The sequence below is a fragment of the Garra rufa genome, chromosome 18 (genome assembly GCF_049309525.1).
Source record: "Garra rufa chromosome 18, GarRuf1.0, whole genome shotgun sequence".
NCBI classification, from domain to species: Eukaryota; Metazoa; Chordata; class Actinopteri; order Cypriniformes; family Cyprinidae; genus Garra; species Garra rufa.
In genome coordinates, this window is record NC_133378.1 from 16080357 (window position 1) to 16106530 (window position 26174).

At 35.2% G+C, this 26174-nt stretch overlaps 1 protein-coding gene across 1 annotated transcript; it reads left to right on the forward strand.

Moving 5' to 3' along the window:
* The first annotated feature begins 291 nt into the window (after positions 1-291).
* On the forward strand, positions 292-22688 carry LOC141291345 (translocating chain-associated membrane protein 1-like 1). The gene is made up of 11 exons (XM_073823517.1): positions 292-498; positions 2409-2475; positions 5100-5224; positions 8185-8301; positions 8384-8442; positions 11080-11164; positions 11282-11352; positions 13663-13767; positions 13900-14043; positions 19663-19820; positions 22277-22688. The coding sequence occupies exons 1-11, from the start codon at positions 379-381 to the stop codon at positions 22348-22350; spliced, it is 1125 nt and encodes a 374-aa protein (XP_073679618.1). The 5' UTR covers positions 292-378; the 3' UTR covers positions 22351-22688.
* The last annotated feature ends 3486 nt before the right edge of the window (positions 22689-26174 follow it).

Below are 26174 nucleotides of genomic sequence, written 5' to 3' on the forward strand. Positions count from 1 at the left end.
TAGAGATACTTTATTAATGCCATTTATTTTTAATATCCAAGCAAACACGTTTTTTTCCTCTCGTGAATCGAAATGTGATTTAACGTTACGTCAAAACAAATTTCACAGAATAATTCCAATTAGTTATTACAAAATAAATTGTAAAACGTATTGGAATTGCATTCAACTGCTGTTTTCTGAAGAAAACCGATTTGCTTTATACTTTCACTCTAACCGCTGCGGTCTTCGTGGGACGCTTCACAGCTTCCGGCACACATCGAAAGCGGGTGTGAATGTAGTAGGGTTTGATGACTGACTAGTGTGAATTTCCTCGAGATCGGCCTTACCTGCGCGTCTCTGCACCCTTCAGGAGTGTTTGTTCCCTGTGATAAAAGAGCGATGGGGTTCCGAAAGAAGAACAAGAGTCCGCCTGTGCTGAGCCACGAGTTTGTCATCCAGAATCACGCGGATATGGTGTCGTGTGTGGCCATGATCATTCTGCTGGGACTCATGTTTGAGGTTATTATTTCCTATATCATAACATGATCATCACTCTTGAGCTTACGGTTTACTCTTAAACTCATAACATGTTTGCTCATTATCAAATCTGCATGATATGACCATCATGTTTGTTCTTACTGCTGTTAAACTCATGATAACATGACTATGCTTAAGGCTTTTATTGAGTCTATATTAATATGACTGTAATGTTCGACACTGTTTATTGTTTGCCATTAAAATCAACCATATCTTTATGTTTGAGTTTATAGTTATTTATTATTAAGAAGTTGTCATATCATATGACACGATCATGTTTGAGGTTATTGAAAATTGTACACAGTTTAGCTTATTGTTTACTTTTATGCTCAAATAATAACATTGTGGTCATATTTTAGGTTATTTTTGAGTCTTACACTCTTATAATAACATTAACATTAAAAATATTATGCATCAGTGTTGTATTTTGCTACATAGACACCCATGTAGCATAATAAAACATGACTATTCCAGTATTTAAGAGTATATTCTTAATATACTCTTTATAAAATCCCTTCATTTAATTTCTGGAACAATATGAGTGTTATTTTAATAATGTCTGAAGAACAAATAATGTTAAAACTTAAGTAGCTTGTTGGTTTTTATTGAGACAAGCATCACTCTTATTAGCAATACTGTTATTATTGATAAGCACCACTGAAAATTTCTTCAAGGAATGTATAAACCTAGTTGGGCCAATCCATGTCAAATCAGCCAAATTCAGAGTCAAGTTACAGGGGTGTAAAAATAGCTTCAGAAAGGTTGCACATCATTATCTTATTTTTACACAGATATTGGTTGCTCTATTAGTAAAATATGCTGACTTTAGCAATCTTTGTTGCATTATGTGCCAATGGTGACCATTCAAAAATGGGGAAACAGCACTTTTTAAGTTTTTCTCCAGTTTGCATGTCTGTAACTCAAGAAGTATTATAGATATTTGAATGCCCTTTTACATATTGGGTCTTAATAAACTTTCCTTTTGGCATCTTTATTTTTAATGCCTTATGAGATTCGGTTCCAGAGATATTGTAACTTCAATATGGCTCCAAGAGTAAATCATTAAAATGACATTTTCAATGGTCGAAAACCAAATGTGGGTCAGTTTGAAAAAATACAATACTTTTTTAAAATTTTATTTTAAAGAGGAATGTCTGAAGAACAAAATATGTTAAAACTAGAAATGTATCTTGTTTCTTTCTGTCAAGACAACTGCATTGAACATACCAGTGTGAACACCATAAATATTCTTTTCCCAAAGTTTGCATGCCAATAACTCAAGAAGTATTAAAGATATTGCAATATGATTTTAGATTCTAGTTGTTGATACACTTTTCTATTGGAATATTAATTTTCAAGGCCCAACATCATTCAGTTCCTGAGATATGAGGATCTCAATGAGGCTTAATGTGTGGATTGTTGAATGTTACACATTTTCAGTGGTGGAAATCCAAATAATGGTCACTTTGTATACAGCTGATAGTTGTTTTATTTAAATGACAATGTCTAAAGAAGAAATAATGTTGAAATTAGAAATGATTTCATGCTGAATTAAATCGTCAAATAATGATAGTATAAAACTGCTTGATCACATGCTCAGACTTTGCTTCCTCAAAGTCACACCGTCTGACTCTCAAACAGACAGAACTATGACCTCTTAAATAGTCTTGACTATTTTTATATTTAAACTGGCTTGGAAAAGCTGTATTATAAAATCTAAAGGCATTTAGATTTGAAGTTTAATATTATAATCACTGATTCTGTTCTAATATTGCTGCCGTTTGTGCCAGACTGCCAGGAAGTATTTAATGTGTGACTGCTAATCTTGTGGTTTTTGCATCTCCTTTACAATATGTTTGTGTATTCATATGAATATTGTTTTTTTATTGCAGGTGACAGCGAAATTTGCAATCATGTTCATCACAGTCCAGTATAATGTCACTCAAAGCCTGGATACGGGTATGGTCTAGATTTTTCAATACTGATGCATAAATGAAATACAACTGCGAGGTGCAGTCATCAGGGCCCAAGCTAAAATAAATGCCAATTTTGGTGACAATTACTAATTTTAAATAATAGACTCCGTGGGTTTAGTTGTTTTTCCATTAAACTGATTTGGCTGAACAATTGTCCTCTGAAAATAAATGGCAAACGGTTTAACTGAAGGATTCTGTGAAAACAGTAGTTTAGATTTTAGTGATATAAGTGAAAGAATAAATTCACTCATATAATGTGCATTACAAAGTCCATATTTTGCATTCACATTTGAAACTACTCAATGCTAGCTTTTTTGTTTTATTGACTAATAGAATTGTTATAATTGTTGAAAATAATATACTTTTTTCTTTGGTCATAGAGCCGCAATTGGCCAAAACCTGCTGTACCTTTTTTTTTTTTTTGGAAAGCTTCAGATATATTTCAGCCAACTGATAATTGAAGTGGCTTGTTTTTGTAAAATAAATTGAATTTCTTTAATGAGGCATATCTCTAGTGCGTGCATAATTATCAGGCATGATGATATTCTGATCATATTTTTTTTTCCAAGCACATTTGACCAATTCCAAACCACATCAATCCTAATAACTACTATTAATTTTGTATTTAATTATTTAGAAGTGATATATAATTGTTAATGAAGGCTGGAAGTGAAAAACTCTTTATATTCAGGTGTGCAGAATTATTAGGCATGTTTTCTTTTACAGATAAAATGAGCCAAAAAGAGATTTAACCTCGGACTGAAAAGTCAAAAATTATTAAATGCCCATGAGAAGGATGCACTACTAGAATTTGCTAGTTAAGGCATGACCATTGGACAGAGAAATGCTCACTGGGTCAGCATGTTCGGAAAAAACAGGTGGAGAAGAAAAGATGTTAACTGCACAAAAAAGTAAGAATTAAGGTGAAGAATTAGGTGTGAAACCATCAGGAACCATTTAGTCTCCAGCGCCAACATTTTCAAGAACTGCAACCTACCTGGAGTCTCCAGACGTGCAATGTATCAGGTTCTCAGAGTTTGCTTGGGTAAAAATGACCCTTGCTTAATAAGAATAACACGCTGAAGTTTGTGAAGTACATGGTTTAGTATAGGCTTTATAGACAGAGTTGAGAGTGACTCTTGAAGGACCAGCATGACATCCTCTTGTAGCACTCTTTCAAGAATTTCGGCAGTCTGGCAGTACGTTTTGTGACTTCAGTTTTAGTCTATGTCTTGCAGAGATGGACTAAAATGAACTCCCAAAACTTACTGCCAGATTCTAGAAGATAAAATCTTGAAAGAGTGGTATAAGAGGATGTGAAGCTAGTCATTTAAGAGTCACTAGCTGCGTTTCCATTTCCCTTTAAATGGCACAAATTGAAATTGCTAATTGAAAATACGACTAATGGAAACACGTCAATTGTGCAAAAACTCCCATATTTCACAAAAATGTTTTTAGGCTCGCATGAGGTGATTTTTCAGGCAATTCGAAAAAGGAATGTTTTGCAAAACAGCAATGGAATATTTTTATTTTTTTTTGCATTAACTGGTCACATTCGATTAAGTATAGCCAAAATCCAAATGCCGCGACTTATCGCCAGAGGAAAAAATTCAGTAATGGAAACGCAGTCATTTCGCAACACTTTTTAATCGACATTTATAAAATAGCGCCAAAGGTTTGCACAAATCTGTAATGGAAACGCAGCTGCTCTCAACTTATCTGTCTATAAAGCTTGTTAAAAAACAGGCCTCATGTATTTCACAACTCTTCAACGTGTTATTCTTATTAAGTGAGGGTCATTTTTTAGGATTCTTTTTACCCAAGCAAACTCTTTGAGAACCTGACAATGCACTTCTGGAGACAGGTATGTTTCAGTTCTAGAAAAATGTTGGCGCTGGAAACTAAATGGTCCCTGATGGTTTCACACCTAATTCTTCACCTTAATTCTTAATTATTTTGTAGTTAACATCTTCTCTTCTCCACCTGTTTTTTTCTGACCATGCTGACCCAATGAGCATTTCTCTGTCCAATGGTCATGCCTTAACTTTGCAAATTCTAGTATTGCATTCTTCTCATGGGCACTCAATGATTTTTGACTTTCAGTGTGAGTTAAATCTCTTTTTGGCTCTTTTTATCTGTAAAAGAAAACATGCCTAATAATTATGCACACCCGAATGTAAGAAGTTTTTCGCTTCCAGCCTTCATGAACAATTAAATATCACGTATAAATGATTAAATACAAAATCAGTAGTAGTTATTAAGATTAATGTGGTTTAGAGTTGGTAAAATGTGCTTGGAATAAATATGACCAGCCTAATAATCCTGCATGCACTCTATTGATTTGAATTGTTATTCTACTCAACTGAATGTGTTTTTATGCCGCTCATGACATTTTGCCGTTCACTCAGGTGGCTTGGAAATGTCATTGTGCGTGATGAGATGAAATGCCAGAATATCACAGGTCTCGCAAAGTCTCTAGTTGAGACAATTAGCAGAAAGCATCTCTAAATGAGCCGCTCTGTTCGGACCCCTGATGAGTGCATAATGTGCAGAGATGTGGAGTTTAAATGAGCAGGCTTTCATTTGTGGCTTCTTGGTTTTGTTCAGATGCAGAGGACAAACCTGAGCCTGTCAACTACTACAAATACGGCCCCAAGGACATTGCAACTGTCTTCTTTTACCTGCTCATTGCCATAATTCTTCATGCCCTGATTCAAGAGTACATCCTCGATGTAAGTAATATCATATTTTATTATTTTTGCAGCTTTTGAAATGAAAAAGCATTTAAGATTATGGACGTTTTCTTGATCACTGATCAAATGTTAACTTGTGACACTAAGCATGTGAACTCCTTTGTACAAAAGCCCACATTTCCTTCTGCTCTTTGGGATGTTGTGAAATCATTCTGGACATTGTGGCTCTTCAGGTCCAATCCAGCTTGAGATCATACTCTTATTGATGAAAATGGACATGCATACCAAATCTAAGAAATTCATGTCAGTTTCTCACTCATCTTTACTTGGCTGTTTAAATGTATAAATGCAAAAAAATGCTGTACACAGGGGCGTAGCGTCTAGGTGTGCAGGTCCATATGGGCCTGGACAGATTGGGGTCCCGCTGAGCCAAGGGGGATCTTTTAATTGAAACAAGGGGTTGAATAGAGCCCGAGTCCTGCCCGAGTCCTGCCCTTGTCTGACAACTTATCAAAACAGAGCCTATGTTGCAGTCATTAAAATAGTTCAGTTTTGGATTTTAATGGTAAAGTGGCTAGATTTTAGCCTGGAAAAATCCAGACCCTAATCTATTAAGATTAAGGGTCTGGCATCGAGCAATGAAAAGGGCCTAACTCGAGGGGCAGCACCAAGCGTGCATTTGAAACTCTCACTGCACGCAATTGGATAATGCCACGACCAATCACAACAATACACGGTGTGACGTATCCAGAGCGACGGTGAACATATAAGAATGGATTTCAATGTTATGACATAAACAGTGTGACAAGATTAATAACTATTAATTACGACAGCCTAATCAATCCCCATAAAACAATTAGGTCCGATCAAACTATTCCTTAACTATCAACTAATATGTGGATGGACGCTAGCTTTTCATTCAGTAGCGAGACATATCGTCCTGTTCAAATTAGGCTACAGTATTACTATTGAATAGTTCAGTTTTTCGTTACAGTAAGTTTACCAAGTGCCTCTTACCATTTGTAAATGAGATGGACCTCATCCACCACAATCCCGATCAGGTTGTCCCGGTAGACCTTGTTCGATAACATTTATCGCCACTTCTTTTATAACAGCCAGGACTCGAGACTGCCGAATGCTATCTGGCATTGCCCGCTTCGGATCTGTTCCTCTTCGTGGTCGCCCCATACGCTTAACTACCAGCGGAGCTAACTGATAGATTAAACTCTTGCCGTATCCAGTCGGCAAAACATCAAAAACGTCCTTCTTGCAAAGGAATGATTCAAGCGCGGTTTTCTGTTCCTCTTTTATATGAAAAGCCAAGTCTAACTCGTTCATTGTAGCGGCCAAAGCCGTTTCAAACAACTGGTGTTCATCTGTAGCCATCTTTCAATGTTTACTAAATGATTCTGGACGTCGCAGCGCTGTCGTCATCTGCTTAGCTACATCAGATACACCGATTTGATTGGTTCCCAGAACTGCTTACGTCTTGCAGTAAGTGCATCATTGCTCGATGCCAGAGTGTCTTGCAGAGACGATTCAAATTGTGTTCTCGCGAGACCTCTGGATTTCCAGGGTAGCTAGTTTCATTTTGTTTCTTTAATAAGTTAAAATTAGAAATATGTTTGGAACATTTTATGATTGTTAAATTCAAGCTTTTGTTTTTTAAAGTAACGACCAAGCGGCCAGTGGCAATGAGTTTAGCGTGTTTGATCAATTTATCCTTCTCAAATCAACACCACTTGCCTAAAATAATAACAATATTAATTTAAGCATTTAACCTAGATAAATGTGCACCGTTAGATGCATATCTAATCATTTGTGAGGAGAGTGGAAGCTAAAGCGCGATCACTTGCATTTTTTTTCTTAATAACAGTGGAAACCTAAAATACGCCATCATTTTGCTCATAAAGGTAAGAACAATACATCATTTGGAACTGCAAAAGGTCCTGCTTTTATTTGTGTGCACTCACCATATCAACAAAACATTGTGCTTTTGTAAAATAGCAAAAGAAAACATTCACTTTCTGCCATCTCTATCTTGAGGAGGAGCACTTCACAAAAATAATCCAAAACTTAGCAAATATTTGCCTCACAGACATGATAAATATATCTATAGAATTCTACTTTAAAATGAAATAATTAATGTAATAAAATGTAATAAAATCATGTTATATTGTGTAAAAGTTCACCTACTACGGCCAAAAAAAAGGCATCCAACCTGTCTTTACATTTAACATCGAAAACAGTAATAAAATCGTAGGCCTGAACTCGGTTAACTGGCGGATTTATAAGAAAAATAAAACAATGTTGGCAAAGTTATAGGCTTGTTGGCTTTTCTGAGGTAGGCAAAATGTTTAGTAACTGTTAGACTTATTCACAAGATGTTTTGACATTTATTCATACTTTTTAACATGCATTCAAATATGTTTTCTTGTGTTCTTGTGCTGTAAATATTAAAAAGGAAAAGATCAGTGATTCACATGCCACTTGATCTGAGGCGAATATAGTTTTCTCACTACAAATTAAAGAGCGTAAAACATATTAATTGTTAGTTGTTTGTATTTTATCATAAAATTGATAGAATTTATAGGCTGAGATTTGCGTGCTGCAAATAATGAATGGACTCGAAAACGTTGGATATTATTTCCAAGCATTTATACTGTAAATAAAACAGCTTGTGAATACTCACATAATGCACTTAAGAAAAATCAACAGGTTAACCGAGTTGGAGCTCATAATGATTGGGGGGCCCTTACGAATTTTGCATATGGGACCGGGGCTGACTTGCTACAGCACTGGCTGTACATGTCTATATATGTGGTAAAACCATAATATATTTTGTGCTGAAATATGCATTTATTACTTGTCATATCAGGCCTTACTATTGAAGCCAGTGTCAGGCAGTTTTATAAATAAAGATACTTGAAACTAATTTCTTTAAATTGCTCTTCATGTACAATCTCTCTCAAGGCAGTAACCTGATTCTGTTTGTATAGAAAATCAATCGTCGGCTTCATTTGTCCAAAACAAAGCACAGCAAGTTCAATGAGTCGGGACAGCTGGCCACCTTCTACTTGTTCTCCTTCATTTGGGGCTGCAGCATCCTCACTAATGTAAGAGATCTGTTCATGATGTCTCAGATTTGTCCCACTCTCCTTTGTACACAGACTGACTGACTGTTTCTTTAATCAACAGGAGGAATTTGTGACAAATCCAACTTTTCTTTGGGAAGGTTATCCTCATATCCACATGGCGTGAGTGTGAACAACCTTTTTTTTTTTTTTTTAAATGTGTCCAGTCTCCAAGTAAAGTAATAGCACATCTCATTTAAATAAAGCACATTTTGGTTAAGTGCTTATTCAGATTATTAAACGCAAGTAGGCACAACAGTAATAGTGAAGTGGTTCAACAATGTTAAGTCAAAGTGTTAGACAACACCACATTAAATTATTACAGTAAAATACGTTTATTTTAAGTATTCAAAAATACATTTCTGAACTTTAGTAAATCTTTTAATTCTTTACTCACCAAGAGACATCTGGCAGGTCTGTAGTGCAAAACACTGCAGGTGAATGAATGGGGTAAAAAATGTAACTAATAGCTGTCACCTTACTGCCAAGTTGATTGATTACATTTTTTGTTTTACAAGTTTTCTAAAATGTTAGGTTTAAATATGCAAATGAGGCATTATTTAATGAAATATGCGCTAATTTGTATACATTTTAAGTACAAAAAAACTGAATACTGGATGAAGTCAGTTGTAAAATTCTTGTTGAATTTCTTTTCTCATTTTGTCACACTATAATCAGAAAAAACTTAGAACAGACAGAAACCTGTTTTTTTTTTTTTTTTTTTTTTTCAATTTTGCGGGAATAAAATGTGTATAAAATCAAGCAAATTATATATGAACAGAACCCTCTCTAAAAACCTTCAGGATATAGACAGGAATAAAAATGTCAAGTTTGGTGTGTGTAAGTACTACTGAAGTGGAGATTTATGGCTCAGTGTAGGAGAAAAAACTCATTTTGAGAAAACATGTGTATTGTAATTGAAATCTCTTGACACAAATAGATAAAGTGCTATAAAAGAAACATTTAATGATGTTTTCTTTCCACTAGTCTGAAAAACACTTTATGAAAAACCAAAAAGCCCAAAATCTCAAACTTGACAGGTGCATGAAAAAACTGTATAAGTCCCCTTAAGTAAATGTTTAATATATTGCACACATAATTGTCCAGTTTTAATTATTGCAGGATCTTAATGAACACTGAACAAGTCAAATTACTCAAATGATAACCTGTTTATCTTTGTAAGTATTTGATACTCTAAGCAACTGAATGAATCTGTGTTTTGAACAAATCAGTTTCATGAATGATTCAATGACAGAATTAATCAGCCGTTTGAACAAATCATTTGAATGAATAACTCGACTCATTAAGACAGTGACTTGCTTGGTTTTAATGGCATATTTAAAGCATAGCTTTAAAAACACATGCATTCAAAACACTGAACAACACTCCAAATGCAAAGTCAGATTATGCAAACTGTAACTTGTTTGTCTTTGTAGTATTTTAATGTCATATTTAAAGCAAAACTTTTTTAAAAAATAATTTATTAACATTATTAACAATCAGCCATTGGATGAAATCATTTGAATGAATAACTCGACTCATTAAGACAGTGACTTGCTTGGTTTTAATGTCATATTTAAATCATAGCTTCATAAAAAAAAAAAAAAAAACTTATAGCTTTAATAATGCAGTTGTAAATGCAGTGTAAATGCATTCAAAAAACTAAACAACACTCCAAATCCAAACTCAGATTATTTGCATTGTGACCTGTTTGTCTTTGTTTTAGTGTTTTAATGTCAAATTTAAAGCATAACTTAATTTTTAAAATAATTTATTAACATAAAATTGAAGGAATCAGCCATTTGAACAAATCATTTGAATGAATAACTCGACTCATTAAGACAGTGACTCGCTCTGTTTGAATGTCATATTTAAAGCATAGCTTCATAATAATAAAAAAAACTCATAGCATTTATAATGCAATTGTAAATAAGTGTAAATGCATTCAAAACACTGAACAACACTCCAAATCCAAACTCAAATTATTAAAACTGTAACTTGTTTGTCTTTGTAGTATATTAATGTCATATTGAAAAAAATGTAATGAATCAGCCATTTGAACAAATCATTTGAAGAAATAACTCGACTCATTAAGACAGCGACTTGCTCGGTTTTAATGTCATATTTAAAGCATAACTTTATAATAATATTCATAATAAAAAACTCATAGCATTAATAATGCAATTGTAAAAACAGTGTAAATGCTTTCAAAACACTGAAAAACACTCCAAATCCAAATTCAGATTATTTAAAATGTAACCAGTTTGTCTTTGTTTTAGTGTTTTAATGTCATTTAAAGCAAAACTTATTTTTAAAAAAAAATAAGTTATTGACAGTGAAAAAATTGAATGAATCAGGCATTTGAACAAATCATTTGAATGAATAACTCGACTCATTAAGACAGTGACTTGCTCTGTTTTAATGTCATATTTTATGTCATAATAATATTCACAATAAAAAAACTCAAAGCATTAATAATGCAATTGTAAAGACAATGTAAATGCTTAAATTGTAAATTGTAACCTGTTTGTCTTTGTTTTAGTGTTTTAATGTCATATTTAAAGCATAACTTCATAATAATAAAAAGAAACTCATAGCATTAATAATCATAAATACAGTGTATAATCATTCAAAACACTGAACAACACTCCAAATCCAAACTCAAATTGTAACCTGTTTGTCTTTGTTTTAGTATTGGTAGTATTTGACAGATTGTGTGCACCGCTGAGGCCTGTCTACAACCCTCTTTCTGTCTTTTAGATTCCAGGTGAAGTTTTTCTATATCTGTCAGATTGCCTACTGGTTCCATGCTCTTCCTGAACTGTATTTTCAGAAAGTACGAAAGGTAAGCTTTAGTTTGTGCCATATGTACATATGTATTGAATCTGACAGGAACTGTTTCCAATACTGCGTGGTTGTTTTACATTATTGAATTGAAATTGTGTTTGTCTTTGTTTTTCAGGAGGATATTCCACGTCAGCTCTACTACATTTGCCTTTATATATTTCACATCACTGGTGCCTATGTCCTCAAGTGAGTGTTTTCTTATTTGAGTTTGCTTTTACGATAAGAGTAGTGATAGACTTTAAGACCCAAAGTTGTTTGTTTAAGAAAAAGTCCCTTTGAAATGAAATGCAGGAAAAAAATGTTCAAATGCTAGATTCTTTGTATAGTGACAGCATAGCCATTTAGACTAAGTAGCTGGGCTTCACTATCACTGTTATAATGCTTTAAAAATAAAATGGGAACCATATTGATTTCATAAAAGTTAACATTTTGAGATACATTTTAGACACAATATTTTGCTTTGTCAACAAAAATGTTCTGGTGAAATCACAGCCGAACTGTTTTGCAACTGAATGAATCTTTTTGTTTTGAACAAAATGACCAAATGAATCAGCCATTTGAACGAATCCGTTGAATGAGTAACTCAACTCGTTAAGACACTGACTTGCTCGATTTTAATGTTATATTTGAAGCATAACTTATTTTTTTAAATAATTGGTAACACTTTACAGTAAGGTTTACTACATTAGAGAACTAAGAATCAACAATATTTCTATATTTATTAATCTCAGTTAATATTAATTTCAGTATTAACTGATTAAAATTTCAATGTTTGTTTACATTAGTCAATGGACTGTGAACTAACATGAACAAACATTAATAAATACTGTAATAAATGCATTGTTTATTGTTCATTCATGTTAGTTAATACATTATCCAATGTTAACAAATGATACCTTATTGTAAAGTGTTACCAAATAATTTCATAATTTAAGTTTTTTTTAATGCAGTTTTTACATGCACCTGTCAAGTTTGAGATTTTAGGCTTTTTGGTTTTTCATAAAGGGTTTTTAAAGTGACTAGTCGTAAGAAAACATCCAAAAGACACTGTTAAGTGTTTCTTTTCATAGCACTTTATCTATTTGTGTCAATAGATTTCAATTACAATCCATATTTTTAAAGGCCGTTTTCTCAAAATGAGTTTTTTCTCCTACATAAATCTCCATAATCTCCACTTCAGCAGCACTTACACACACACCAGACTTTACATGTTTATTCCTGTCTATATCCTGAAGGTTTTTACAGAGGGATCTGTTCATATATAATTTGCTTGATTTTATACAACATTTTATTCCCCCAAAAATTGTAAAAAATATTGTTTTCTGTCTGTTCTAATTTTTTTTTAATTATGGCGTGAAAAAAATGAGACCCAAAATCCCCTTTGTAAAAATATTTGACTGTAATATGTCAAAAAATAAACAAGAATTTCGAAACTGAGTGTTTAGATTTTTAGTACTAAAAATGTATGCAAGTTAGCGCGTATTTCATTAAATAATCCCTCATTTGCATATTTAAGACTAACATTTTAGAAAACTTGTAATACAAATGTTTTTTACAATTATTAATATAATCAATCAACTGGGTAAGTAAGGTGATAACTATTCGTTTTTAATTTGAATAGTAACAAAAAAGACACAGAAAATCACTTTAAGGTGAGACACTGCAGGTGAATAGGGTAAAAAAATTAACTAATAGTTATCACCTTACTCAGATGATTGATTATATTGATAATTGCAAAAAAATTTTGTATTACAAGTTTTCTAAAATGTTAGGTTTAAATATGCAAATGAATGATTATTTAATGAAATATGCACTAATTTGCATACATTTTTAGTACAAAAATCAAACCACTGGATGAAGTCAGTTTCAAAATTCTTGTTTAATTTTTTTTTTTTTTTTTTTTTTTGCATAATTAGAGTCAAAACAGACAGAATACAATGTATTTTTTATAATTTCTTGGGAGAATAAAATGTTGTATAAAATCAAGCATATTATATATGAACAAATCCCTTTGTAAAAACCTTCAGGATATAGACAGAAATAAAAATGTAAAGTTTGGTGTGTGTAAGTGCTACTGAAGTGGAGATTTATGGCTCAGCCTAGAAGAAAAAACAGCCTTTAAAAATATGTATTGTGGTTGAAATCTATTGACACAAATAGATAAAGTGCTATAAAATAAACACTTAACAGTGTCTTTTGGGTGTTTTCTTTCCACTAGTCTGAAAAAACACTTTAGGAAACACCAAAAAGCCTAAAATCTTAAACTTGACAGGTGCATGAAAAAAGTGCAAATATTACCTTGTGGTGGATTTTAATTTCTGTTGTTTCTAACCACCGCACAGAATATGAAAATATATTTCTGACTATATATATATTCTGACTTATAACCCAGTGCATGGTAGATGAGTTCAGTGGATTAGTGGTTAATTCATAAGGAAGCAGTTTGTGGACATGTATGTTTGAATTATTGAAGATTAAATCTGTGTGTCCTCTCAGTCTCCACCGTCTGGGTCTAGTTCTTCTGGTGCCACATTACCTGATAGAGCTGCTCTTCCACGCCTCGCGACTCTTCTACTTCAGTGATGAGAATAAGCAGAAGGGGTTTGTACATGTCCTCTCTTGAGCAATCACATTGTGCTTCTTGTCATATAATCTTATCATTTTATAGGATGGCTTCCACTGCTGAATTGTTCGGTCTGTTGTTAAGAGGCCTGGCCTGTGTTTGTCTCTCAGGTTCACGCTGTGGGCTCTGCTGTTTGTCATCACCCGCCTCCTGACGCTCACTGTCTCTGTCCTGACGTTTGGTTTCGGCCTGTCCCGCACAGACAATCAGGGATTCTCTTTAGCAGAAGGAAACTTTAACGTGCTGACTGTCAGGTAAGTGTCTGTAAATGTTTGCCTGCTCTGTGATATTTACTTCATTTAGCAGACAGTAACGGTATGAGAAGACGGTGGTCCAAAGTTGGCCAGAAAAGTTTAGGCAACTTGTCCAGAGAAGGGTCTGATCTTTCTGATGTTATGTAGAGTAAATCTGCATGACCAGTGGTCAGTGATATGTTTTCTTTGAAAATAAAAGCTGGTCACCATCTACAGCCCCAAGGTTTCTGGCTGACTTTGATTAGGGCACCAAGGCTAAACTATGAAAGAATTCAGTTCTATGTTTATTAGGGACCAAGTACCTAAGGTGCGTAGGCACCTATTGTATCCATTGGTGTTCTTCTCATTCTTCTTCCATTTCTTCCTATAGAACCGCTTGCGGGAAAGTCATGAAATTTGGTACACTGATAGAGGACAGTCTTAACATTAACCATAGCAAATTTGGAGTCTCTAACTCAAACTCTCTAGCACCACCACTTCTGAATCCTTGGGTCATGCTAAGTCGAATGAACACAAATTCAAAAATCGTAAGGTTTAGATTTTTTTCCATTTTTAATTGTTTGAAAAACCTACTTTTTCGAACTCGTCCAGTTTGTCTGTTTTTTGTTTGTCTGATTTTTCACCAAAATTGGCTCAGATATCATCTTCAGACCATGGTGGCAAAAAGTTAAGGAATTCAAGTTGTTTAGTCAAACCGTTGGAAGTGAGGCTATATCTCCGCAACAGTTTGGCGTATTGAGACCAAACTTGGTGTGTGTTATAACCAGCATGACCTGAGGCTACCTCTAGTGTTTCGGCACAGTGCCACCTAGTGGTCAGGAGATATGAAAAATGTCTATTTTTGCTTATAACTTCTCAATGGTTTGGCCAAAAATCTGGTCTCGTTAGATTTGGAGGAGCATGCAGAGTCGAACCATATACAATTTTCCCATGTCAGTCATTTTGGAGTCTCTAACTCAAACTCTCTACCGCCACCACTTGTCCAAAGTTTCACTTTCTTTATGGCAATAACTTTTAAACCATAAGGCACAAAATCCAAATTCTGAATCCTTGGGTCATGCTGAGTCGAATGAACACCAAAATTCAAAAATGACTTGAGATTACCTCCAGTGTTTCGGCACAGTCAGGAGATATGAAAAATTGCTATCTTTGCTTATAACTTCTCAATGGTTTGGCCAAAAATCTGGTCTCGTTAGATTTGGAGGGGCATGCAGAGTCGAACCATATCAATTTTCCCATGTCAGTCATTTAGAATTTTGTCATAAAATGCTATATTTTACGAACGCATCGACGTATCTTTACAAAAATTGGTGTGTGTCTTCGGCACTATGCCCTGACAGTGCTCAAAAAGTTTGGTGGCAGAAAGTTATAAGAAAATTTGGGAAAATGCTAATAACTTCTGATGAAAATGGCTTATTGTAGTGTAAGTGATTTCAAAATATTTCTTAAGTCAGGCAGAGAACATTGATACATATATGTAAGTGAGTAAATAATGACAGAATTATATTTTTGGGTGAACTATCCCTTTAATGACAAGTGGCAGCATGTTTAGTACTGTCGCTTTAAGGGCTGCACGCATCTAATATACAGGCACGCATCCGTTTTTCTCTCAATTGTTTACTTTCACTTTAGACATAAGCAACTGTGTTTATATGTAAACCTTGTGTGTTTTGACAGCATTAGCACAACCAGACGCAATACGTAACTTGGGTAATTTATTAGGCACTATTTGACAGCCCTTTAAAGTGTGCATGCTTCAGGTGTACGAGCACTGGAAAAATCGTGTGTCAGAACAGTACGCAAATTAAATGTTTAACCGGCAAGGCTTTAAAGCAAATAATGTAGTTTTGTGTTTTTGAATAAGTGCAGTGTCCTCTAAGTAACTCTACAGCTGAGTTAACACTGATGTGAATGTATGTTGCGTTGTACTATAAAATTAAGAATTGAATAAATAAATCATTCAAGAAGTGTTTTCATGGCAGCTGTTTAGTGATTCTGTGGTGATTGTCAAACACTACTGAATGAATGCAAGGTGCAATTACGCCAAATGTTTTGCATTTTGGGTTTCTTCTTGATTCTTAGCACTGTATAACCTCAAGTACCATTACAAAAATAAAAAATATACAGCAAGAGAAACCATTAAACTTAGCATATAGGACAGTGCACACTAAGCATTGTGCCATCAGCCAAATTTTGAGGTGTGGTTTCTTGGCTGCAATAGAGTATGCGTTAAAGAGACCTTAGGACTTGAAATATGGCATACTGCCCTAGTTAAGCCAAATTTGGACGTTTTTTTTCTTTTTTACAATACCAGTCTTTTTTTTTTTTAGTATAGACCCTTAAAGTTGGCAAATAGGGCAATGTTCACAGTCGTATTATGCCATTAGTTCATTTCATGTCAAGTTTTTTCTGTCGCCGCAGTGGATGTGCTAAATTGGACATTAAGCCTTGATATTAAAGGTACTACCATAAGGAAAGCCAGTATGTACACCGCGTTCCAAATTATTATGCAAATTGGATGTAAGTGTCATAAACACACAGTTTTTTGTTTTTCAATTAAACTCATGGATGGTATTGTGTCTCATGGCTCTTTGGATCACTGAAATGCATCTCAGACACCTGTGATAAATAGTTTGCCAAATGAGCCCAATTAAAGGAAAAGTACTTAAGAAGGATGTTCCACATTATTAAGCAGGCCACAGGTTTCAAGCAATATGGGAAAGAAAAAGGTCTCTCTGCTGCCGAAAAGCGTCAAATAGTGCAATGCTTTGGACAAGGTATGAAAACATTAGATATTTCACGAAAACGTAAGCGTGATCATTGTACTGTGAAGAGATTTGAGGCTGATTCAGAGCACAGACAGGTTCGTGCAGGTAAAGGCAGAATGAGGAAGGTTTCTGCCAGACAAATTCATCAGATTAAAGGTTGTATCAGCGATTTCTAGCCTAAAACATAAAGTGTCAAATTCAGCTGACCTTTCATCACGATCCGCTCGCTGCCTGCCCCATAAATTGTCTGTGAAAAAAAACGCGTCTCTCTGGTCAGCCTAGGGTCCGAGATATGCCAAAAAAACAATCGGCACTACCAACCATTCCACACAAAAACAAACAGTGTTCCAACCAATCAGCGTCAGGGGTTTGGTGTTGTGGACTTTCGCTCCGCCTCCCTCACGTCCCAGCACCAGTAGGAAAGTCCACAACACCAAACCCCTGACGCTGATTGGTTGGAACACTGTTTGGTTATCTGTGGTGTGTTGATAGCGCCGATTGTTTTTTTTTTGGCATATCTCGGACCCTAGGCTGACCAGAGAGACGCGTTTTTTTCACAGACAATTTATGGGGCAGGCAGCGAGCGGATCGTGAAGAAAGGTCAGCTGAAATTGACACTTTATGTTTTAGGCTAGAAATCGCTGATACAACCTTTAAGAGAGCAGCTACTAAAATGCCATTACAAAGTAGCAAACAGGTTTTTGAAGCTGCTGGTGCCTCTGGAGTCCCGCGAACATCAAGGTGTAGGATCCTCCAGAGGCTTGCAGTTGTGCATAAACCTACTATTTGGCCACTCCTAACCAATGCTCACAAGCAGAAACGGTTGCAGTGGGCCCAGGCATACATGAAGACTCATTTTCAAACAGTCTTGTTTACTGATGAGTGTTGTGCATCTTTGGATGGTCCAGATGGATGGAGTAGTGGATGGAACATGTCCTAACAAGGCTGCGACCACAAGGAGGTGGCGTTTTTGGCCGGAATCATAGGGAGAGAGCTGGTTGGCCCCTTTAGGGTCCCTAAAGGTATGAAAATGACCTCGGCAAAGTATGTAGAGTTTTTGACTGACCACTTTCTTTCATGGTACAAAAAGAAGAACTGTGCCTTCCGTAGCAAAATCATCTTCATGCATGACAAGGCACCATCTCATGCTGCAAATAATACCTCTGCGTCATTGGCTGCTATCTGCATAAAAGATGAGAAACTCATGGTGTGGCCACCATCCTCCCCTGACCTCAACCAGATTGAGAACCTTTGGGGCATCCTCAAGCAAAAGATCTATGAGGGTAGGAGGCAGTTCACATCAAAACAGCAGCTCTGGGAGGCTATTCTGGCATCCTGCAAACAAATTCAATCAGAAACTCTCCAAAAACCTCACAAATTCAATGGATGCAAGAATTGTGATAGCGATATCAAAGAAGGGGTCCTATGGTAAGATGTAACTTGCCCAGTTAGGATGTTTTTGATTGAAATAGCTTTTGATTTCAGTAAATATGACCACCTAATGCTGCAAATTCAGCAAATGGCCATTTTCAGTTCTTTACAACCTATACAATGTTTTAACTCTGTTGTGCATAATAATGTGGAACAGTGCATTTTCAGTTTTTTATTTTTGAAATAAATACTGTTATCATTAGGAGGTTTGTTCAATAAAATTCAAATTATACCCTAATGGTTGATGACTTAAAAATTATACTGACTGTCATTTGCATTGACTAATTATGAAAACCAGAGAAAGATATCATTTGCATAATAATTTGGAACGCGGTGTATGTGCATCTATTGTCTTTATTCATAGTAGGATGACAGTGATGCACAATGGAAATAGGTTATATAAAACTATAAATTGTAATGTGTAATCATGCAAAAAAATCCTATGCGCATGTGAATAGTTTCTAGAGGGCACAAAAAAAGTTTCTTGTGTGCATGCAAGCCTTTTTTTTTTTTTTTTTTTAAAGGCTCTGTATGTTGGCCGGAAATCTATGAGAAAAAACGGAAAAAATAAAAGTATTTACAAATGACTGTATTACACCAAATATAAAGCTGAAAATAATGCATTATTACATTTACATTTACATTTACATTTATTCATTTAGCAGACGCTTTTATCCAAAGCGACTTACAATTGGGAATACAACAAATAATTCATCCTAAGGAGGCAGATCGACATAGGAAGTGCTCAAAAGTACCATATGTCAGGCGTTGTTAGATGAGTACGGGCTAGAAAGGGAAGATCAGGAAAGAGAGGAGAATTTTTTTTTTATTTTTTTTTTTTTTTCAGATAGTCAGATAGTGTCGAAAAAGATGGGTTTTCAGCAGTCGCTTGAAGACAGTAATGGAGTCAGCGTTTCGGATGGGGGTGGGAAGATCATTCCACCAGGCAGGGACATTGAAGGAGAATGTTTTGGAAAGTGATTTCGTGCCTCTCTGTGGTGGTACAATAAGGCGTCTTTCACTAGAGGATCTCAGACTTCTGGAGGGAGTGTAGATGCGTAGTAGTGAATGGAGGTAGGATTATGAACCATTTTGGTCTGAAAATCTACTGAGAAGTTTGGAAAAGTATGTAATTTTGAAATGGAAAATGTGAAGGAACCCTGAGGTAGAGTTTTGAATCTTCAGCATAGCAGGTTGGAAAAGCCATGAAACTCAATAACTGGTCTCAGTGTAATTGTGTACATCAAGAATAAGAGAAGGCCAAATACCAAACCCTGAGATATCCAATGGTTAGCTGATGTGACTGCTACAGCTCTCCCATCCAAGACACCTTAAAGGATCTAACAGTGAGTGTAGGACTCAAATATGAGAGATTCTGAGGCTGAATTGGAGTATTTGTGAATATTGGACTCTCTTTTAGGATGACATGCCTGTCAGCCATCTGCCTGACCCAGGCCTGGATGATGTGGAAATTCATCAATTTCCAGCTGAAGAAGTGGAGAGAACAATCTCAAATCCAGGCCAGCAAGAAGAAAACCGTCAGCCCGAAAAGCAGACCCAGCAAAAAGGACTCTCGGGGTGAGTCTTTTCTGAAATGTCTATTTGATTATCTTTATCTTTTTTTGTTGTTGTTCACAATTAGACAATACTTTTCAAATTGCTTTTTTTTAAATAGCTTTATACCATTGTTTGAAGCAACTGCATGCCATAATTTTATATAGAAATAAAATAAACAAGCTGAAAACACTCTTCCTGAAAAACTTTTATTGCTTTTCTCATTGGCACAAATGTCAACCATACATTGGTTTGGTCTCTTTAAATAAAAAAAGTAAAAATATGCAATATGCATAAGAATAAGCCGGAAGCAATTTTCATGTTGCGATTAATTGATTATGCTTTTATCACGTTATACGGTTTTATCATGATATTGAATTTTATTTGGTGTCATAATACAGTTTAACAGCTTTAATAACAATTTTCTTATAACAAAAATAACATTTAAATACAATAAAGCAATACAGACAAAAATGTATAGAGTTAGTGCATTTACATTAATTAAAGTGCAAAAGAATTATAAAGACCAATAGGTATCACTTTACAGTAAGATCTCTAAGTTAATGCATTAAAATTCACAATGAGCAATAGCTACATTTGCTACATAAGTTATTAATCTTTGTTAAAAAATACAACTCTTAGTTCATGTTCATTTAAATAACACAGTTGCAACTTTTGATTTTAACAATTTGTTAATAAATACTGGAATTACCTAAGATTTATAAATGTTTAGAATTTTTTTTTTCACATAGTTATGTGTATAGCCTATTAAGTCTAAATATTTAAGTATTTAGTGCTATAATGAACACCATAGCAAATACACATTGTGACCAGTTAAAGGGAAAAGTTATCTTAAAAATGCATTCAACATTCTGAACAATTTGTTATAAATAATCTTTCTCAGTATTTTGATGTGCCCACGATAACAATATCGATTCGCCTCTTAAAATGTAACATGCTCTAAACACCTCTTAAGCATATGAAAATATGAAAAGGCAAAAAAAAAAGTGTTTTTAAAATATATTAAACTTTTTATTCTACCGTAAAAAGTCTTTTAAAGTTGTGTTTTGGGTTATTATTAAGCTTTGACGCAGTATCTGTCAAACAAGCTAAAACCAAAAGCCCAATATGGCCTAATCCCGTCATCAAGACAGTTTTCACTGTGCATTTCAAATCGAAGTGCACACTTCGTTCAGGCGATCAGCTTGTGATCCGGTGTTTTCTGCCCCTCAGAGCGGCTCAGTTCACATTGAATACAGTGAGCTCGTTTATTTCATGTGCTGTGAGTTTAGTGCGTTTGAGAACGCAGTGGACACCAGTTAAGCTTTATTTTGGCAGCAGATGATTACATTTCACTAGATTTGTAGTGAGGTGCATTTTTGTAAGCCTGTTTTCACTGACGCTTGAGTTTTCCATCAAAATAAAAGCTAAAAGTGCAGTATAAATTGCTGACAGCTAGTGGTTTAAATGAGTAACGTTACTGCAGTCCAAATTCAAAATATCTCTTCCAAGTGTAGAAATGACAAATTATGACAAAATATTCCTTTTCATTTATTTTACAGTGCAAATGTTTTACAGTATATGGCTATTCCTGTCATAGGAATAACAATAATATAATGTTGTTGTTATCATTATATTCTATTAGGTTTGGCTTCCTAAAACACCAGTGTGAATATAATTTAGACTATAAATAAAAAAGGTTCCCCTTTTATAGTTCAGGTACGAGTCACTTTACTGACTTTTTTCGTAAGTTTTCTTGTTAAGAACATGGGTTGAAGCTCTTAATTTGAGCTCTCAAAGTGCATTAGCTAGAATAATTTAATTTAAGTCTTCATTTGTGACCCAGGACCACAAAACCAGTCATAATGATCGATTTTTCTAAATGTATCATCTGAAAGCTTTCTATTGACGTATGGTTTGTTAGGATAGGACAATATTTGGATGAGAAAGAGCCATTTGAAAATCTACAATCTGAGGGTGCAAAAAAAATCTAAATATTGAGAAAATCACCTTTAAAGTTGTCCAAATGAAGTTCTTAGCAATGCATATTACTAATCAAACATTATGTTTTAATATATTTACAGTAGGAAATTTACAAGATATCTACATGGAACATGATCTTAATATCCTAATGATTTTTTGGCATAAAAGAAAATAATTTTGACCCATACAATGTATTTTTGGCTATTGCTAAAAATATATCTGTGCTACTTAAGACTGGTTTTGTGGTCCAGGGTCACATTTGTCTTTTTTTAAATCTCGAATAAATGTCATATTGTGATATTATCGTATCGTAAGGTACAAGATACCTGGATAAGTCATTTCAGATAAATGTTTGATGCATATATCATATTAGTTCTCTTTTAGGCTGTAAAAATGCTATCAGAAATGCTTCAGCTTCAGACATCGACAGTGGCATTAAAATCTCTTTGTTATTATTTGTTTACTTAACCAAATGATCTTTTATTTCTAATCGACAGGGGGTTCGGTCAATGGAGTCATGAAACCAGATGACAAGACGTCACCAAGAGCAAGAAAATCGAAAGCCTCGTAAGAGGAAAGAGAGAGCAGGTGCCCGAAATGTGATGCTCTGTTTCCACTCTGAACTTTAGAAACGAAACAGATTTGATAACTGCGAAAAGAACCACAGAAACAAACTAAGCAACTTAGTTGTACGGCATGGTTCAGGTTTTCTTTGTCTCTTGTTTTTCCTGTCTGCATCTTACAAATGAACTATAGATTTATAACCGATCATTATATCCATTTGCTCGCGACTTTTAGCAAGACTGAGAGGTTTTCTGAAGGTTTTGTGATGGACGTGATGTTACGCACAGGCATCTTCACTCACTCCTAGTGAAGTCCAGGATCTGCTCGACAGAAATGTTTCTCTAAGTCTATCTTGCTCAGAAGATAAAGCATTTATCAGGCCCTCAACACAATTAAACCTGTTTAACACGATTTCTGCGCTTATGAAACACTCTGTGTGGACAGAAGCTTTTGAGAAGTGTCCTTTGTTATTTGTTGACCTATAGCCCCTCAGTCCTGTACGCTACTATGAAGCTCAGTGAGAAACTCCAATATAAAGAGGCGGAGGTGGCGAAGGACTGCTACACGTATTGTTTTTACGTAGCTTTCAAATGACCTTAGCTGTGTGATTTTTACATTTTGATACTGAGAGCAGGAAGTGTCCCGTTTGTGTGTGAATGTCGTTTGAGGAGAATCAGTTTTATAATTGTTAGAAGTAGAGCTGTTTGCGAAAGCGCCATCTGAAGGCTTGGATGATGCAGACGACTAGTTTGAGGGTGGTGTTTTGGTTTTTGGTTGCATTTGAATTGTTTTTTATGGACAGATGTGGCTCCCCCTTTCAGGCTTGGATGATCAGTTTCTTTAATGACTGCTATGCCTTTTTCGCAGGTTTCACATACTTACCCAGGACTATTAAAGAGCCTAACTGGCCACTTTCGGTGCCTTGGTGCTTATCATGGCTACCTTATGGTTATCGATATAATCCATAATACACACGTCAATGGTGATATCGCTTTTAGTTTCAGTTAGGGGTGCTCCGATCAGGATTTTTGAGGCCGATCACCGATTGCCGATCACAGGAATCATTATCTGCCAATCCGATCTTTTTAAAGCCTTCTTTTTATCATGTAGAATTATTTATAGTAAAACTCCAATCAGGATTTTTATGCATTTAATCAGTTTTTTAATTTGAGCGGTGGAGTGAAGCATTTTTTTTACATTTTTCAAGAATATATATTTATCTCACCTAAATGTTTGATCATGCAGTGCATTTTTAGGGTTTCGAGCACATAGTGCTGAAACCCTATTGTAAGATTTTTTTTATTAGTAGTATCATTTTTTTCTCCGGTAAAACTGATTGTGCAGCCCAAACTGTAAGGCCAAGAGAGCTGAAACTTGGTCAGATCGTAGTAGTATTGCTCGCTACTCAGATCCAAAGGCTCGCCCCAATCGGCCTAAAGGTGAAAAACTAACATTTTAGACATTTTTGGCTGTAGCTCGTACACTGTTTGTCGTAGACTCAAAAACTTACATCGTTGCATTCCTTGGTGGGCACGAACAAAAGCTACGACGTACAGTTGTCCCTAAAAAAAAAGTTGTCCCTTTTGCGAACTAGTTTTTCACCCGTTCAGAACCAAACCAATGCTACTTGGTGGCGCTATAAGACGAAAAAAACATATAAATGGCTATAAATATGCAACTATTGGTCCGATCGACTTGAAAATTGCATGCAAAGTGACATAAGTGTCTATGAGAACATTTGTCATTTTATCTCAAAAAACATGGCCGTCATCAGCCAATGAATTTTAAACACCTATTTGACCAGGTTAACGGAGGTCAGAACGAAACTCGTTGGGCATGTTCGACTCATGGCCCTAAAGGTCTGTACGAATTTTGAAAGAAATCGGCCACTAGTTGGCCCTAACAAGTTTTATGGCTCTGTGTGTCATGTAGTGTTTTACACATCCACAAAATATGCATATCATTTGATAGAACATCTTTGCCTCAAGAACCATTGTTGTCAATCAAATCGTTCATGAATTATGCTCAATCATTTTAAAAACCTACTTTTGCGAACTAGTCCTAGGTTTTTCACCCTATGTCGATCAAACCACTGCAGCTCAGTTCTCCGGACTCTCTAGATCTGGGTTTCTCAACTCTGAACCTCAAGGTCCACTTTCCTGCAGAGTTTAGCTTTAACCCTAATCAAACACAGCTGAACAAGCTAATCAAGGCCTTCAGGATCACTAGAAAGTTACAGGCAGGTGAGTTTGATCAAGGTTGGAGCTAAACTCTGCAGGAAAGTGGACCTCGAGGGCCAGAGTTGAAAACCCCTTCTCTAGATCAATAATTATAAAAAAAATAAAAAAATTGTCCTTTGGTTAGCTACAAAGAGGTCATTTTAAAAAGAGGCATGGCCACATATACCCAAAAGCCCATAAAACTTAAACAAAATCTCAAAACTTTACGAAAATTGGAGGAAACATGTAGCAGATGACTCTTAATAAGCATGCAAAGTTTCATGAATATTGGACTATATGTGGCGCTATAACAGTTAAAAGGTTTTCAAAAACATGATATTTCTATTGTAAAAGAACTAAAATCTCAATAAAATGTCCATATATTTACATATACACTATATGAGATTATTTAAAAATATACATACTTTGGTGAACTAGTCCTAGGTTTAAACTCAAACGCAATAAAATCATTTATTTCATGTTGGCCTACACCCTAACAGCATAGAAGCCATAAAGGCCTTAAATGCTCGAACCCCGGTAATTGCTGCTAGCAGCTATATTTGTTTTTATAATTGTGCAATTATTACACAATAGCTTACACAGCACAAGTCTGATTTCCACACACATTTATCCATTATTTTGATTTCAATTCCAAACATTGGTATTGAAAATGCTTTTTCAGCATTGTGATTCGTTTTTTACACAGTACAGTAATCTTTCATAGACGAATTTAAACACAATAAATATAAGCAACACATTATTCAATTGTTTTTACTTTGCATTTACTTTTAGATTTATATATTAAGTTGCTAAAGCAAGTGGCAGAACATTTAAACTACTTATCTCAAACATTCTGAATTAAAAATTATTCTTGTTGTTAAAGAACTTTGTTTTCCTACCTCCACGAGTGCCATCTATTATTGCCTTGTTTATCTAAAAATGCTCTTTTCCTTTAACCTAGCCAAAAACCCATATGCATTGAGTGTCTATTGTGCAAGTAACAATCCCTGTGTCAACTGGGCAGTGTGCAGCTTGCTTATGGTGCGTTTCCACTGGTTTTCAGTTCATTCCTATAGAGGTTGAGCTTAAACGCTCTTGCGGTGCATTATGGGATTGATTGAGAGTGTCAAAAAGGTTGGGCATTTCTCAACTTTATCCAAATCTCGAGTGAAAAATCTTGGGTGACAACCAATTGCTGTCAAAAGTAGGCAAGATTTTGGCGTATGTTTCCAAGAGTTTGCAGAACTGGAGGATTACTAAGCTGAAGTCACATATCATTGAAACATCATGCAAAAGCAAAAGCACTTTGCATGCTTTCATTATATGCTATTGTTTAGTTTGCGAACCGCCGTTAAAAGAAGACAATGAAATGCAAACAGGGTGTAAACATGTTTTTCAGAGGCGTGCTCTGCCCTAAATTTGACACTCCCCAAAGCAGTGGCGTTGTAGCGTTGCCAGTGGCACTGAGTGCAAATTTGACCCTGTTTGCGTTTTATCGTCGTCTTTTAACGGCGGTTCGCAAACGAAACACTAGCATATAATGAAAGCATGCAAAGTGCATCTTGCCTTGCCTACTTTCACAGCGATTGGTTGTCGCCTGGCATTTTTCGCT